We start from the raw sequence: 16,677 nt of genomic DNA on the forward strand, positions 1-16,677 counted from the left end.
TTTCTGCTGGAGCCACACATTTTTCAGGATGTAACAGAGCATCCATCATTCTGGATCAGCAATCTGAGTTCTGAGTGCAAATAAAAAAATCATTTGTGATAGAAAAAAAGACAAAAAAACTGAAAGGAATTTTTAAAAACTACAGAGCAGACTGGATCCACAAATATGTCAGCAGTCCCTGTTACTTGACAACATAGTAGATTTACGCTCCATGTAGTATCAAACTAAAGTTGTGCAAGTGTGCTCCTTGTAAGAAGCCCCTTTCCTTTTCATTCCAAATCCAGGTTAGGCCTTGACTTCAGGTTTACAGTTCCAGTTTAGCACTTGCGCAAAACAGCAATTGCTCCACAGACACCAACATTTCAACGTAAATGTATTCTTAAAACATAGCTATGAAAATTAATTTCTACTTACAGGGAGCATTGCTTCAGCCCATTCTCCATGACCTCGCTGAAGAAGCTTAATTCTCTCCAAGTCATAACAAATTTGAACCAGGTCACCAACACTGAACTGCGAAGATCCACCTTCTGCTCCTTGAACTGCATCCCCACTTCTAACCACATTAGCCTTAGTAAGAACTGCAGGATTGAATGTCCACCTGTAGGCATAAAGTCAATTTGAAGCTCGACGTCAAGAATTAAAAGGCCATAAGCCAAATAGACTTGTTTTTGACATATTTCATCACGGTGTAATTTTCTCTTCTGTTCTTCTCTACATACCTGTTGCCACTTGGATACTGTACTACAATATCATGATCTTCATCAATGCCACAGACTGTGCCAGTGGTTGTCAATGTCTCAAACATACCATCAGTCCAACCACCATGCCCATGTTGCAACGACTGAACAATCTCTAGATCCAGATCAATGTTGACAAGATCACCAATCTGTAGGCCACCAGGATTCCGACTCCCATTTTGTTCACCTGGTATCATTTTAAAAGAATAAACTGATCAAAATGCATACCAATGCCTTAAAAAAGATATATTCAGAAAATGTCCCAAAATAAAACTCAATCTTGTATTGTGATAGAAAATAGCCTCAACAATGAAGTGCAAAATGTTGTTAACTGGTGGTCAGAACGAACATAGATTTTATAGTACAAAATGGTCCTGAATAGAGTTGCACACAAGTGAATGTGTTTTTAGTAAAAGATTTGCTCAACCTGAGGAGTTCATTTGGAAGCACTACATTAATTAAGCACAAAGAAAACTGGAGCACGAGCAACATGGTTAAGCAGTTGACAAACTTAGTTTTTACTCTCCTATTTTTGAGACTCTCCCATACAATTAACAGTGTGATCTTATCAAGACAAACTCAAAATGTAGATCTAAACTGGGTTCAAATTGAGTTGAAAAGATCAGTAACTAGAACACATTTTGGATAGCTTTCTTTCCCTAAGTATTTAATAACAGGGTTTAAACTGATGGAAAAAGCTGCAGTGTGGCACACAGATTGTTACAAGGTGCCAAAACCCAATGCAACAAAATAGTAACATGAAGAATAGCTGCTCACCGTTCAATTTGCTCCCTAATTTTTTCAAAGGTGTCAAGGTTACCACAAAAGAGAGATCCTCATCCTGTCAGTCTCAAAGACCTCATTAGGATTTCCTATCTCCCAATCTGGTCTAGTTACACTGGCTATATACACATCTCAAAGCTGCTCCATTAATTTTAAATAGGAACGAAAGCTTTGGACCACCAGATACCCAAACCTAGAAAGGAAATTCTACCCACTAAATATAGAACTATTCTCCGCATTCCCTGGGGCCGTAGCACCTTGATTCTTGGTTTATGTCTAAAACCATCTCCCATGTGAAAAACAAACTGAAAATACACCACCAGAATGAATATCAGAAGTGAATATCTTGTTCGGGCAGCACGGTGGTGCAGTGGTTAGCACTGCTGCCTCATGGCACCGAGGACCCGGGTGCAATCCTGGCCCCGGGTCACTATCCATGTGGAGTTTGCACATTCTCCCCTTGTTTAAGTGGGTCTCACCCCCACAGCCCCAACATGTGCAGGATTGACCACGCTAAATTGCTCCTTAATTGGAAAAAAAATTGGGTACTTTAAAACACATTCAGAAAAAGTTTTCTTTAAATATTTTTTTAAAAGGATGAATATCTTATTGAATACAGATTAAGTAGCTTGTTATTTTTTCAGAGTACGGTTTGTTTTAAAAAAAACCACAAGGCAATTAATATCCTTTCCCACTGTAATAGCTCTCTGAAGGCAAAAGGAACATGCGGCTGCACAAAATGTCAATCTGACATTAAAATAACATTGCTAGAGTTGCTTAAATAGATTGCGGACAAAATACATTTGTAAAATATTCTGAGGAGTTATTTCTGACAATTGGTTGGGAGAAATAACTTTTTAAAGTTGGAGCTCACTGCCTACAGGTGGATATGAGGAAGATCAATTATTTCAAAAAGTAAATGGAAATGTGAGAAAAATAAACTTGCAAGGCTATGAGAATAGAACAGAGGAGGGACCTTACTGGAGTGCTCTTCGGTGGGGGCTGGCACAGACTAGATGGGTGGAATGGGCTCCTTCTCTGTTATTATGACTTTTGAGCAATTTCTCTTTCAATTCCACTCCAAATAAAATATATTGGTAATGGTTCCCACATAAGTCCTAGCTATATCTGACTTGTGTGATATGTGGAACACTGTTCCAAACTTACTCAGGCCCCCTTCCTCACTTCCTTATTCCAGCATACCAATGACAGTATAATACCATTTTCTGCTCTTGCCCCGAACTGTAAAATTGCAACAATTTTGCATTTGATTTCCACTCTTCTCTTGCATTCACATGGTCTATCTCAGACTCTTCCTTTCCCTTCCTTGATTTATTGGTCTCCAATTCAGGAGATAGGTGACCAACCAACCAACGATACAGCCACTGCCTCACAGAACCACACTTTCTCACATTTCAATTCCTCAAGGACTCTATTTAATTCAAAGAGTCAAAGAATTCCTACAGTGCAGGAGGCCATTCGGCCCATTGAGTCTGTACCAGCTCTGCTCCAATAGAGCACCCTACACCAAGGCTCAATCCCCCACCCCATCCCAGCATCCCTATCCAACCTTTGGACACGAAGGGGCAATTTAGCATGGCCAATTCTAACCTGCACATCTTTGGACTATGGGAGGAAACTTAAGCAATTCTTCCAGTTTCTCAATACCTGTCACATCTGTTCTGACAATGCAATCTTGCATACTAGTGCATGTTTCCAAGATGCCATCTTTTCTCAAAAGAGGATTTCCAGGGACCTTGATTGCCAGGGACCTCAACAGTGTCCAATCCACTTTACGCATTTATATTCTCCCCCTCCTTCCTAGGACCACAATATAGTCCTCTTGTCCTCACCTTCCATCCCACCGTCTCCCTCTTCAACAGATTATCCTCTACCATTTTGGCTACCTCTAACAGGATGCCACCATTAAACACATCTTCCCTCGCCCTTTCCTTTCACCATTCTGATGGGACTATTCCGTCCGCAATACCATGGTCCATTCTTTAATCATCTCAGGAACACATCCTCCTCTTCCCACAGCAATTTTCCACGCAAGTTTAGAATACCTGCCCTATTTATCTTTTCCCTTCTCACTCTGATAGGCCCCAAAAAATTCCTTGTTGGTGAAGTAACAAGTTACTTGTACTTCTTCCAATTTAGTGCACTGCATTCTCTTCGAATGATATGGTCTCCTCGACAGTGGTGAGACCAAATGCAGACTGGGTGACCGTTTTGTGAAACACCTCTGCTCTGGCTGAAAGCATGGTCCCAAGCTTTCAGTCACCTGTCATTTCATTCTCTACCTTGTTGCCAACTCTGACCTTTGTCCTCGGCTTGCCATAATGTTCCAATGAAACTCAACGCAAGCTTGATGGGCAGCACATCATCTTTCAACTAAGCACTTTACAGCCATCTGAACTCCACACTGAATTGAACAATTTATACCTTAACCTATGTCCCATTTGGTTTCGATTTTCGTTATTTGTTTATTTTTTTCCCCCCCTCGTTTCTATCTTTTTCTTTTGGTTAGCAGCTAGTCATGATCATGTCATTCACACTTCCTCCACACATCTTTAATTCTTCCATTACCATTCCCATTTAATCTCACCACTCCTCCATATAATCACAGACCTTCCCTTTTGTTCTTCTCTTCCTCTCCCCCTCATTTATTCAAAATCTATTACATTTCTAACTTTTCCCAGTCTGTTGAAAGGCACAGACCAGAAATATGAACTGTTTGTCTCTCGACAAAATTTGAAGCATTATTGTTTCATTGCAAGTTCTTTATGTCTGTTCTGCATTCAATGCACCAATAAACATAGCTGTTTCTGCCAGCAATAAAAGAAGCACTTTAAAACATCATAACTTGGAATTTTCCATTCATGCAGTTTGTGGTTTTGAGTTCTTCAAAGAACAAAGAACAAAGAACAAAGAAATGTACAGCACAGGAACAGGCCCTTCGGCCCTCCAAGCCCGTGCCGACCATACTGCCCGACTAAACTACAATCTTCTACACTTCCTGGGTCCGTATCCTTCTATTCCCATCCTATTCATATATTTGTCAAGATGCCCCTTAAATGTCCCTATCGTCCCTGCCTCCACTACCTCCTCCGGTAGTGAGTTCCAGGCACCCACTACCCTCTGCGTAAAAAACTTGCCTCGTACATCTACTCTAAACTTTGCCCCTCTCACCTTAAACCTATGCCCCCTAGTAATTGACCCCTCTACCCTGGGGAAAAGCCTCTGACTATCCACTCTGTCTATGCCCCTCATAATTTTGTATACCTCTATCAGGTCGCCCCTCAACCTCCTTCGTTCCAGTGAGAACAAACCGAGTTTATTCAATCGCTCCTCATAGCTTATGCCCTCCATACCAGGCAACATTCTGGTAAATCTCTTCTGCACCCTCTCTAAAGCCTCCACATCCTTCTGGTAGTGTGGCGACCAGAATTGAACACTATACTCCAAGTGTGGCCTAACTAAGGTTCTATACAGCTGCAACATGACTTGCCAATTCTTATACTCAATGCCCCGGCCAATGAAGGCAAGCATGCCGTATGCCTTCTTGACTACCTTCTCCACCTGTGTAGCCCCTTTCAGTGATCTGTGGACCTGTACTCCTAGATCTCTTTGACTTTCAATACTCTTGAGGGTTCTACCATTCACTGTATATTCCCTACCTGCATTAGCCCTTCCAAAATGCATTACCTCACATTTGTCCAGGTTAAACTCCATCTGCCATCTCTCCGCCCAAGTCTCCAGACAATCTAAATCCTGCTGTATCCTCAGACAGTCCTCATCGCTATCCGCAATTCCACCAACCTTTGTGTCGTCTGCAAACTTACTAATCAGACCAGTTACATTTTCCTCCAAATCATTTATATATACTACAAAGAGCAAAGGTCCCAGCACTGATCCCTGTGGAACACCACTGGTCACAGCCCTCCAATTAGAAAAGCATCCCTCCATTGCTACCCTCTGCCTTCTATGGCCTAGCCAGTTCTGTATCCACCTTGCCAGTTCACCCCTGATCCCGTGTGACTTCACCTTTTGTACTAGTCTACCATGAGGGACCTTGTCAAAGGCCTTACTGAAGTCCATATAGACAACATCTACTGCCCTACCTGCATCAATCATCTTAGTGACCTCCTCGAAAAACTCTATCATGTGTAAACAACTACCTGTTTTAAATGTTGTAGTGACACAAGACATTGGAAGATGTTTTCAGTGTCAAGACAGGATATGTTCCCCATAAAAGACTATATCAAGGTTGCGCTGACAAGTTGTACTACTGGGTGATAGGTGACAAGTAGTTTGCGAAGGACAAGGTCACGTAGGGAAAATGATCATTCAAGGTTTTCATCCAATTCATCTGCATTGGAAATAAACCTGTTGGAACTTTCAGGAGGTATAATTAATTATTTGACTGCTGCCGGACAATCAACAGTGACCAGCCATAGGCAATACTGCCCATTATTACCACAATATCATGTTGAATACCTGACCTCCAGAAAGTGACAATGGCTCCAAGTGGAGAAATGTCTGGAAGGATGGTGGTGATATCAATATCAAAAGGTAATCTTTGAATTAGCCAACATCATCCACAGCCTGCAAGCCTTGATACAACTGTAGTACATAACATCAACGAAAAAAGAAATCCACAGAGTCTGAAACATAACGCCAAGCTTTGCCATCATGCATGATGAAAAGAGGTGTGGAGCAGTCATAGGAAATCAAATCATTTGCAGAAGATAATGCTTGTATGCTAAACTACATGCTATATATTCATCTCATTCACTTGAGTTTTTGAATCCTTAATAACATTTCTGTAGTTACCTACCCAACACAGGACAATGATCTCTGTAAAAGGAACCTCCCTTTGCATCCTGGACGCATTTCAAGTCGGACTAGTTAAAAGGGGGAAAAATATAATATTAATGCTCTTGAACTACACCCATTTCACACAGACACATATAAAAAGTCAAGTATGAAGGTTTCACTTTTTCATCCTAGTTACTAGGCAAGATAAGAGGCAGAACTTTCAAGATGGTTCAGGAACTGACTACCATGCGGCATAAAGGCTCCATGTCCGATCACTGCTCAATGCTGACTTAGTTAACCTCAGGCACTGTAGCAAATGGACTCAGACTACACAAAAACTTCTCATCCAAACAAGTAATTGCCAAAGCTTCTCAACACGGTCAATGTTTTTAAACAAACAGACAAAGATCACACTGTTTCCATGGAAGATCATTGGAAATACAAAATATCCACCGAGCCAATTTGTAGTCAGAGTGCAAAATGCAGCCCAAATTCACTTCAAACCAAATATGAAATAAAAGTCATTCCCACAATTTTACTTTGAAATTTTGAAAAGAATGAAGTATTTTATTTGGCACTTTATTTAGTAGTCTGGATTTGTTATAGATTGTGCAGGCTGACTTCGCATTTATATCCTAAATGGACCAACTAACACAGGCGACAACAATGGAGAACTACTTTTCCATGGGTCTAACATTGACAATGGAACAACAAAAAACCCTTCTGAAACCTGCTAAGCACAGCTCAGTGTTTCACATTTTGACACCAGTTTAGCATCAATTTCCAATAATGCTATCTAGAACTATTATCATTCAGGGTTCCAATTGCATCAAACTCTCAGAGGTGGAGATCCTGAGGGGCCGATCACCAGAAAACGTGTAAAATCTCGACTGGCACAAATCCATAATTCAATCTACCAAAACACACAAGTGATTAAAAAAAATCAGATGTTTAGTTTTCTTCTTGCCTAAGGAGACAGGAAAGTAAACAATCTGGGAGCTCAACAATTTGCAACTACAACTAAGGAATGAGAGTCCCAAAATGCAATAACCGAAATAAAACAGATGAATTTTGACAGCACATGCATAATTAATCTGAAATACATTAATCCAGAGCCAAAATAATGTGCAGAACATATAATATTCCTTATCTCATGTAGCATAATAAATTTCTTCAGAATGAGAGCCAGGATTTGTGAAGCAATGGTCTGAATGTCACTTTTACTTGAAGTTGTGCCGCAAACAGCTTTAAAACCCTCAATGCTGTTGCTCTTTTTAAAACAAAAATCATTTTGCTTTGGTTCTGCTCTCAAGAAAGAATTCTAGGAACAGAGGAACAGGAGTCGGCCATTCAGCCTCTCGAGCCTGTCCCTCCATTCAATGAGATCATGGCTGATCTGTGACCTAACTCCATATACCTGCATTTGGCTGAGATCCAATAATATCTTTGCTTAACAAAAACCTACCTATCTCAGATTTAAAATTAACAACTGTTCTTGCTTCAACTGCTGTTTGTGGGAGAGAGTGCCAAACCTCTACCACCCTTTGAGTGAAGAAGTTCTTCCTCAGATCCCTCCTGAACAGTCTAACCCTAAGTTTTAGACTGTGTCCCTTAGTTTTAGAATCTCCAACCAGTGGAAATAGTTGATATTTATCTACCCCTGTCTTTCCCTGTTAACGTCTTGAATAAATCACTCAGATCATCCCTTAACCTTCTAAATTCTAGCGAAAACAGGTCTAATTTGAGTGATCGCTCCTCGTACCTCAACCCTGTAATCCAGGTATCATATTTGTAAACCGATGTTGCACTCCCTCCAAGGCCAAAATATCCTTCCTAAGGTGTGGTGCCCAGAACTGCTCACAGTACTCCAAGTGGAGTCCAAACAGGGTTTTGTATAGCTGCAGCACAACTTGTATCTTTATATTCCAAACCTCGAGATCTAAAGGCGAACATTCCATTACCCGTTTAGATTACTTTCTTCACTTGCTCCTGGCATTTTAAGGACCTGTGCAGCTGAACCCCCAAGTCTCTTTGGGCATCTATTGTACCTAGCCTCTTTCCATTTAAACAGTACTCAGCGCTATCCTTTTTTGGTCCGAAATCGATAACATCATACTTGTTTACATTAAATTCCATCTGCAACAAATTTACATATTCACCTAGTCTGTCAATATCCCCTTGCAATCTTATGCTATCATCTCGGCTGTCTACAATACTACTTAACTTTCTATCATCTGCAAATTTGGATATGTGACTTTCTATGCCATCATCCAAGTCATGAATGAATAATGTGAACAATTGTGGCCCCAAAACAGATCCTGTGGTATACGATTAGTCACCTCCTGCCAATTAGGGTACTTACCCATTATCCCGACTCTCTGTTGCCTGCCCAATTTCCGAACCATGTCTATAATTTGCCCTCAACTGCATGGGCTTCCACCTTCGTTAACAGTCACTTGTGTGGGACTTTATCAAATGCCTTCTGGAAGTCCATAGACATTCCCCTGTCCACTACCTTAGTCACCTCTTCAAAAAAATTCAATAAGGTTAGTCAGACATGACCTCCCCTTCATGAATCCATGCTGACTCTCCCTGATCGACCAAAATCTTTCACGGTATTCAGTTACCCCATCCCCAATTATAGACTCCAGCAATTTCCCCACCACAGATGTCAGGCTAACTTGTCTGTAATTCCCTGGTTTCCTTCTTTCACCCTTCTTAGAAATTGGAGTGACATGTGCAATTTTCCAATTCTCAGTGAGACAAGCAGAATTTTTTATTATTATTCATTCATGGGGTGTGAGCATCCCTAATTTCCTTCAAACAGCTGGTGATGAGCTGCCCTCTTGAAATGATGCAGTCCATATGGTATAGCTACACCCACGGTGCTGTCAGGGAGTTCTTGGAATTTGACCTACTGATGGTAGAATCATACAGTGCACAGTGCAGAAGGAGGCCATTTTGGCCCATCGAGTCTACACTGGCCCTTGGAAAGCACTCTACTTAAGCCCATGCCTCCACCCTATACCCGTAACCCAATAATTCTACTAAGGGGCAATTTAGCATGGCCAATCCACCTAATGTGCACGTCTTTGGACTGTGGGAGGAAACCTAAAGCTGAAGATTCAGAAATACAATTAGGAGAAAAATAAAATGGGCATACAGAAACAGCAAAAATTCTTCAAAATTGGACACTCCTTTTCTTTTGGGGAAACCATACTCCACACTTCTAAATTTAAGTTTAAGGTCAGAGAGGTTGTTCAGAAATAATTGCTATTTAACAAAACTGTTAAAAACTCACTTCCTTCCAATTCACCAGCCTTAACTTTTTACGCCATGTTTAAGTGCCAAACAGGTGGTTAATACCCTGGATATGTGCCATTGCAGTCATTTTAGTGCTGAGTCCATCAGTACGTACTCCAAAGTACATCCTATTGAGCAGTGGACTATCTTGAATAGCAAGTTCTGCATTTCCACATTTAACTACGTGCATGCACACTCCAAATGTCATATTTTCTCTATTATAATGGTGAGCAATGTTACATTCACTATGAGTTCAACCATTATGTTTTCCAATGCAGATTTATTCAGGAGTATATTTCATACCATTCCCACATTTATGAACCATTTCATAGCAAAAGATTCTGAAAGGTCTTGAAAAAGATACTCAGATAGGATCTATGCATATTTAAAAGTGAATGGTCTTACTACTGACAGACAGCATGGTTTTGTACGAGGGACATCATGTTTCACGAATTTGATTGAGTTTTTTGAAGAGGTAACAAAAATGGTTTGACAAGGTCCCTCATGGCAGGCTGGTGCAGAAGATTAAATCACACAGGGTCAGGGGTTAACTGGCTAAATGGATTCAGAACTGGATTGGCCATAGAAGACAGAGGGTAGCAGTGGAAGGGTGTTTTTCCAAATGGAGGTCTGGAACTAGTGGTGTTCTGCAGGGTTCAGTGCTGCAACCTCTGCTGTTTGTAATGTATAGAAATGACTTGGAAGAAAACGTAGCTGGTCTGATTAGCAGGTTTGTGGATGATACTAAGATTGCAGGAGTTGCGGATAGTGATGAAGATTGTCAGAGAATACAGCAAGATATAGATAAGATCCAAAATTGGGCGGAGAAATGGCTGAGGGAATTTAACCTGGACAAATGCGAGGTGATGCATTTTGGCAGATCCAATTCAGGTGGGAGCTATAAAATAAATGGCAGAACCATCAGGAGCATTGACACACACAGATCCATAAAAGTGGCAGCACAGGTGGAAATGATGGTGACGAAAGCATATGGCATGCTTGCCTTCATAGAGTATAAAAGCTCGCAAATTATATTACAGTTATATAGAATGTTGGTTAGGCCACATTTGGAATTCTGTGTCCAATTCTGGTCACCACACTACCAGAAGAACGTGGAAGCTTTGGAGAGAGTACAGAAAAGGTTTACCAGGATGTTGTCTGGTATGGAGGGTATTTGCTACGAGGAGAAATTAAATAAACTGGGATTGTTCCCCCCAGAGAGACGGAGGCTGAGGTGCGACCTGATAGAAGTTTATAAAATGATTAGGGGTATAGATAGGGTGAACAGTTGGAGGCTTGTTCCCAGGGCGGAATTGAAAATTACAAGGGGGCACAAGTTCAAGGTGAGGGGGGATAGGTTCAGTGGAGGTGTGCGGGGGAAGTTCTTTTTACAGAAGATGGTGGTGGCCTGGAATGCACTGCCGAGTGACGTGGTTGAGGCAGATACGTTAGCGACCGTCAAGACTTACCTGGAAAGACACATGAACAAATGTGGTATAGAAGGATACAGGCGTTTGGTCTAGATAGGACACGTGATCGTCGCAGGCTTGGAAGGCTGAAGGGCCTGTTCCTGTGCTATATTGTTCTTTGTTATATTCAATTCCTTCATCCAGATACTACATAATTATTTTGCTGATGCCACTCACCATGCCTTCAAACCCCACTCTATATAGGTTTTTGGCTCCATTGTCCCACAAAACGTATGCTGCACTGTGAGGGCTAGAGGCACTCCAATCTTGGATTTCAGTCACCTAGAAAATAAGACATTCACATCAATACAGAGAACTTCAAAAATTAAGTAGGTTCAACAAATAAATGTGAGGAAGGGAAGGGTACAGGCAGCATTAGGAGTTTACAAGAACAAAGACAAATGAGGTATGGAGGACGGGAGAACCACCTTCCGGAGCAATGTCATGTCAATGTGGGGAAAAGTCATGATACGTGACTGAGTGGGGCAGCGGGCTGTAATCACTCTGGGAAGGTGTTAGCTGCACTCACTGTTTACCCAAAAATATAGGAACATTTATGCCCTTGTGTCAAATGAAAAACATAGGCCAGAATTGAATGTGCGAATATGTCTCAAGCCATTCAGGCCCTTTTGTTTCCAATAGCAGAGCACTCAAACTCTGATTTACAGCCTTGAATGTCATTTACTCTTGGCAAATAGGTAAATGTCATCCAATCTCAGGTGAGCTGTCAAATTCATGCTTACAGTACAATAAACGTAGTACTCCAGAAGCACAAACGTCTGCTATTGAAGACTGACGCTGTGTAGGAGGCATGGGGATGACCATCAAGACACCCTAACTGAAGGCCGCCAGAGAGAACGAGGAGTTAAAAATGTAGAAGAACATCCTAAAAACAGTTCTTGTTTACTTGACAAAAATCAATTGTTCTTTCACTTCTAGTTTTGAAATAGCCACAGCTATGTTGCATTTCGAATGGGGTGTCCACGAACAGAGAAGCTGCAAGTTTATCTTGTAGAAAGGTTTGCATTTAAACAATGCATTTCATGACCAGAGGACACCAAAAGCACTTTATAGCAAATTAAGTACTTACAAAATAGTCACTGATGCAATGTCGGAAATGCAGTAGCCAATTTGTGCACCGCAAGATATAACAAACAGCAATGTGATAATGACCAGACAACCTGTTTTTTGTGATGTTCATGGAGGGGAAAGCAATGTCCAAGACACCAAAGTTAATTCGTTCCTGCTTTTTCAAAATAGTACCGTATTTTGCACCCACTTCAGCATACAGAACCTCAGCTGAGTATCTCATCTCAAAGCACCTCTGAACCAGCTCTCCCTCAGTACTGCATTGGACTGTCAGCCTTGAAACATATGCTCATGTCTCCGGAGTTGGGACCTGAATCCACAACCTTCTAACTCAGAGGAGTGCTACCAACTGAGCCTTGGCTGACACACACAGATCTGCTCACCATCTCGATTACTCTGCCGAGTTGCATCGAGATGTTGAGGAGTCTGCAATTTCATTTATAAACAATGATCTTTTAAACCAGAAAATCACAAAATCATTCCATTTACTGAGCAGGCTTTTCTTGGGAATTATGCTGGAAAATTTACAACAGTTTGAGAATGTTAGAAACTAAACAGTTCTGGTTTGTGAAATTACAGAATCCTCATTTCTTAATCCATCCCTGCACTAGTCCAGAAATTGAAACTATATTTTGCACATTTGTTGTTGTTCAGGCCTGTCGTAAAGTGAGGTTGTTTCTACTTCCAACTTTTGTTGCATGTTTCTACTGGTTAAGCATTGGTAAAATAATTTGTCTAAACCCACAATATTTACAAATACTTGCATAAACTGTCCGTATCAAGTGAAGATTAATATATCTCATCTCACTTACTGTCAGCTGTGAAGAGTTCACTTGTGGCGTTACATTGCTAAAAGTAGCTTTGATTTTTATGCAGTTCTTTCCAGCTCACAATACTCCATACTAGTGTGTTCTTTGTGCTCAAGTGGCATAGTAGTCAAACGTTGCCCAGAGAGTTATTCAACATGTGCTGTGCTTTGTAACTTCCATTCTTCATATTAGGAGCAAAGGACATAAGAGCAGGAGTCGACCATTCAGTTCTTTGAGCCGGCTCCACCATTCAATAAGATTATGGCTGATTGTTCAACTCCACTTTGCCATCTATCCTCCATAATCCTTGATTCCATTATCTATCAAATATCTGTTTAACTACTGAGAATAAATTCAAGACCCTACCTTCACTACTTTCTTGGAGAAGAGAATTCCCTATACAAATGAACCTGAGAGAAAATTTCTCTCCACATCTCAGTCTTAAACAGTAGACTCTGAGGTTGCTGAGTGAGTGCTTGCTGAGAAGGGGAGTGAATAACAGGTAAGCTCTTTCTTTCCTTTTCTTTTTTTATCCAGACGGGATGGCAGGGAAGGTAGTGCAATGTTCCTCCTGCAGAATGTTTGAGGTGAGGGACGCCGTCAGTGTCCCTGCTGATTTCATCTGTGGGAAGTGCACCCATCTCCAGCTCCTCAGAAACCGCATTAGGGAACTGGAGCTGGATGAACTTCGGATCATTCGGGAGGCAGAAGTGGTCATAGATAGAAGCTTCAGGGCATGTAGTTACTCCGAAGAATAAAGATAGATGGGGGACGGTGACAGGGGCTGGGAGGAAGCAGTCAGTACAGGGATCCCCTGTGGTTGTTCTCCTTAGTAACAAGTATACCGCTTTGGATACTGTTGGAGGGAGGGGACTTACAAGGGGTAAGCCATGGGGTACAGGTCTCTGGCACAGAGTCTGTTCCTGTTGCTCAGAAGGGCAGGGGGGAGAGGAGCAGAGCATTAGTCATTGGAGACTCTATAGTTAGGGGGAAAGATAGAAGATTCTGTGGGAACGAGAGAAACTCGCGGTTGGTGTGTTCCCTCCCAGGTGCCAGGGTCCGTGATGTCTCGGATCATGTTTTCGGGAGGGGGAGCAGCCCCAAGTCGTGGTCCACATCGGTACCAACAACATAGGTAGGAAAAGGGATAGGGATGTAATGCAGGAATTTAGAGAGGTAGGGTGGAAACTTAGATCTAGGACAAACAGAGTTATTATCTCTGGGTTGTTACCTGTGCCACGTGCTAGCAAGACGAGGAATAGGGAGAGAGAGGAGTTGAACACGTGGCTACATGGATGATGCAGGATGGAGGGTTTCAGATTTCTGGATAATTGCGGGGCTCATTCTCGTGTCGGTGTGACCTCTACAAACGGGATGGTCTACACCTGGACCAGAGGGGTACCAATATCCTGGCGGGGGAATTTGCCAATACTCTTCAGGAGGGTTTAAACTAGTTCGGCAGGGGATTGGGAACCTGAATTGTAGCTCCAGTGTACAGGAGGTTGAGAGTAGCGAGGTCATGAGTAAGGTTTCAAAATTGCAGGAGTATACCGGCAGGCAGGAGGTTGGTTTAAAGTGAGTCTTCTTCAATGCCAGGAGCATCCGGAATAAGGTGGGTGAACTTGCAGCATGGGTTGGTACCTGGGACTTCGATGTTGTGGCCATTTCGGAGACATGGATAGAGCAGGGACAGGAATGGTTGTTGCAGGTGCCGGGGTTTAGATATTTCAGTAAGCTCAGGGAAGGTGGTAAAAGAGGGGGAGGGGTGGCATTGTTAGTCAAGGACAGTATTACGGTGGCAGAAAGGACGTTTGATGAGGACACGTCTACTGAGGTAGTATGGACTGAGGTTAGACACAGGAAAGGAGAGGTCACCCTGTTAGGGGTTTTCTATAGGCCTCCGAAAAGTTCCAGAGATGTAGAGGAAAGGATTGCAAAGCTGCTTCTGGATAGGAGCGAAAGCAACAGGGTAGTTGTTATGGGGGACTTTAACTTTCCAAATATTGACTGGAAACGCTATAGTTTGAGTACTTTAGATGGTCCGGTTTTGTCCAATGTGTGCAGGAGGGTTTCCTGACACAGTATGTAGATAGGCCAATGAGAGGCGAGGCCATATTGGATTTGGTACTGGGTAATGAACCAGGACAGGTGTTAGATTTGGAGGTAGGTGAGCACTTTGGTGATAGTGACCACAATTCGATTGCTTTTACTTTAGTGATGGAAAGGGATAGGTATATACCGCAGGGCAAGAGTTATATCTGGGGGAAAGGCAATTATGATGCGATGAGGCAAGACTTAGGATGCATCGGATGGAGAGGAAAACTGCAGGGATGGGCACAATGGAAATGTGGAGCTTGTTCAAGGAACAGCTACTGCGTGTCCTTGATAAGTATGTACCTGTCAGGCAGGGAGGAAGTGGTCGAGCAAGGGAACCGTGGTTTACTAAAGCAGTCAAAACACTTGTCAAGAGGAAGAAGGAGGCTTATATAAAGATGAGACATGAAGGTTCAGTTAGGGCGCTCGAGAGTTACAAGTTAGCTAGGAAGGACCTAAAGAGAGAGCTAAGAAGAGCCAGGAGGAGACATGAGAAGTCTTTGACAGGTAGGATCAAGGATAACCCTAAAGCTTTCTATAGGTATGTCAGGAATAAAAGAATGACTAGGGTAAGAGTAGGGCCAGTCAAGGACAGTAGTGGGAAGTTGTGCGTGGCGTCCGAGGAGATAGGAGAGGTGCTAAATGAATATTTTTTGTCAGTATTCACACAGGAAAAGGACAATGTTGTCGAGGAGAATACTGAGATTCAGGCTACTAGCCTAGAAAGGATAGAGGTTCATAAGGAGGAGGTGTTAGCAATTCTGGAAAGTGTGAAAATAGATAAGTCCCCTGGGCCGGATGGGATTTATCCTAGGATTCTCTGGGAAGCTAGGGAGGAGATTGCTGAGCCTTTGGCTTTGATCTTTAAGTCATCTTTGTCTACAGGAATAGTGCCAGAAGACTGGAGGATAGCAAATGTTGTCCCCTTGTTCAAGAAGGGGAGTAGAGACAACCCCGGTAACAATAGACCAGTGAGCCTTACTTCTGTTGTGGGCAAAATCTTGGAAAGGTTTAAAAGAGATAGGATGTATAATCATTTGGAAAGGAAGAATTTGATTAGAGATAGTCAACACGGTTTTGTGAAGGGTAGGTCATGCCTCACAAATCTTATTGAGTTCTTTGAGAAGGTGACCAAACAGGTGGATGAGGGTAAAGCAGTTGATGTGGTGTATATGGATTTCAGTAAAGCGTTTGATAAGGTTCCCCACAGTAGGCTACTGCAGAAAATACGGAGGCATGGGATTTAGGGTGATTTAGCAGTTTGGATCAGAAATTGGCTAGCTGGAAGATGACAAAGGGTGGTGGTTGATGGGAAATATTCAGACTGGAGCCCAGTTACTAGTGGTGTACCACAAGGATCTGTTTTGGGGCCACTGCTGTATGTCATTTTTATAAATGACCTGGAGGAGGGCGTAGAAGGATGGGTGAGTAAATTTGCAGATGACACTAAAGTCGGTGGAGTTGTGGACAGTGCAGAAGGACGTTACGAGTTACAGAGGGGCATAGATAAGCTGCAACGCTGGGTTGAGAGGTGGCAAATGGAGTTTAATGCAGAAAAGTGTGAGGTGATTC

General features: G+C 42.2%; 1 protein-coding gene across 2 annotated transcripts in view; it reads right to left on the reverse strand.

Annotated features, from left to right (window-relative positions):
• mib1 (MIB E3 ubiquitin protein ligase 1) overlaps positions 1-16,677 on the reverse strand; it is a 220,688-nt gene that overhangs the window by 137,509 nt on the left and 66,502 nt on the right. For both annotated transcript variants that reach the window (XM_072467454.1, XM_072467453.1), the window contains exons 4-7: positions 11,291-11,395; positions 6,361-6,427; positions 720-924; positions 415-598 (exon numbers count right to left, since the gene is read on the reverse strand). In XM_072467454.1, the coding sequence (XP_072323555.1) occupies positions 415-598; positions 720-924; positions 6,361-6,427; positions 11,291-11,395 (561 nt within the window). The remainder of the gene's footprint in view (positions 1-414; positions 599-719; positions 925-6,360; positions 6,428-11,290; positions 11,396-16,677) is intronic.

The sequence above is a fragment of the Scyliorhinus torazame genome, chromosome 11, assembly GCF_047496885.1.
Source record: "Scyliorhinus torazame isolate Kashiwa2021f chromosome 11, sScyTor2.1, whole genome shotgun sequence".
Taxonomy (NCBI): Eukaryota; Metazoa; Chordata; class Chondrichthyes; order Carcharhiniformes; family Scyliorhinidae; genus Scyliorhinus; species Scyliorhinus torazame.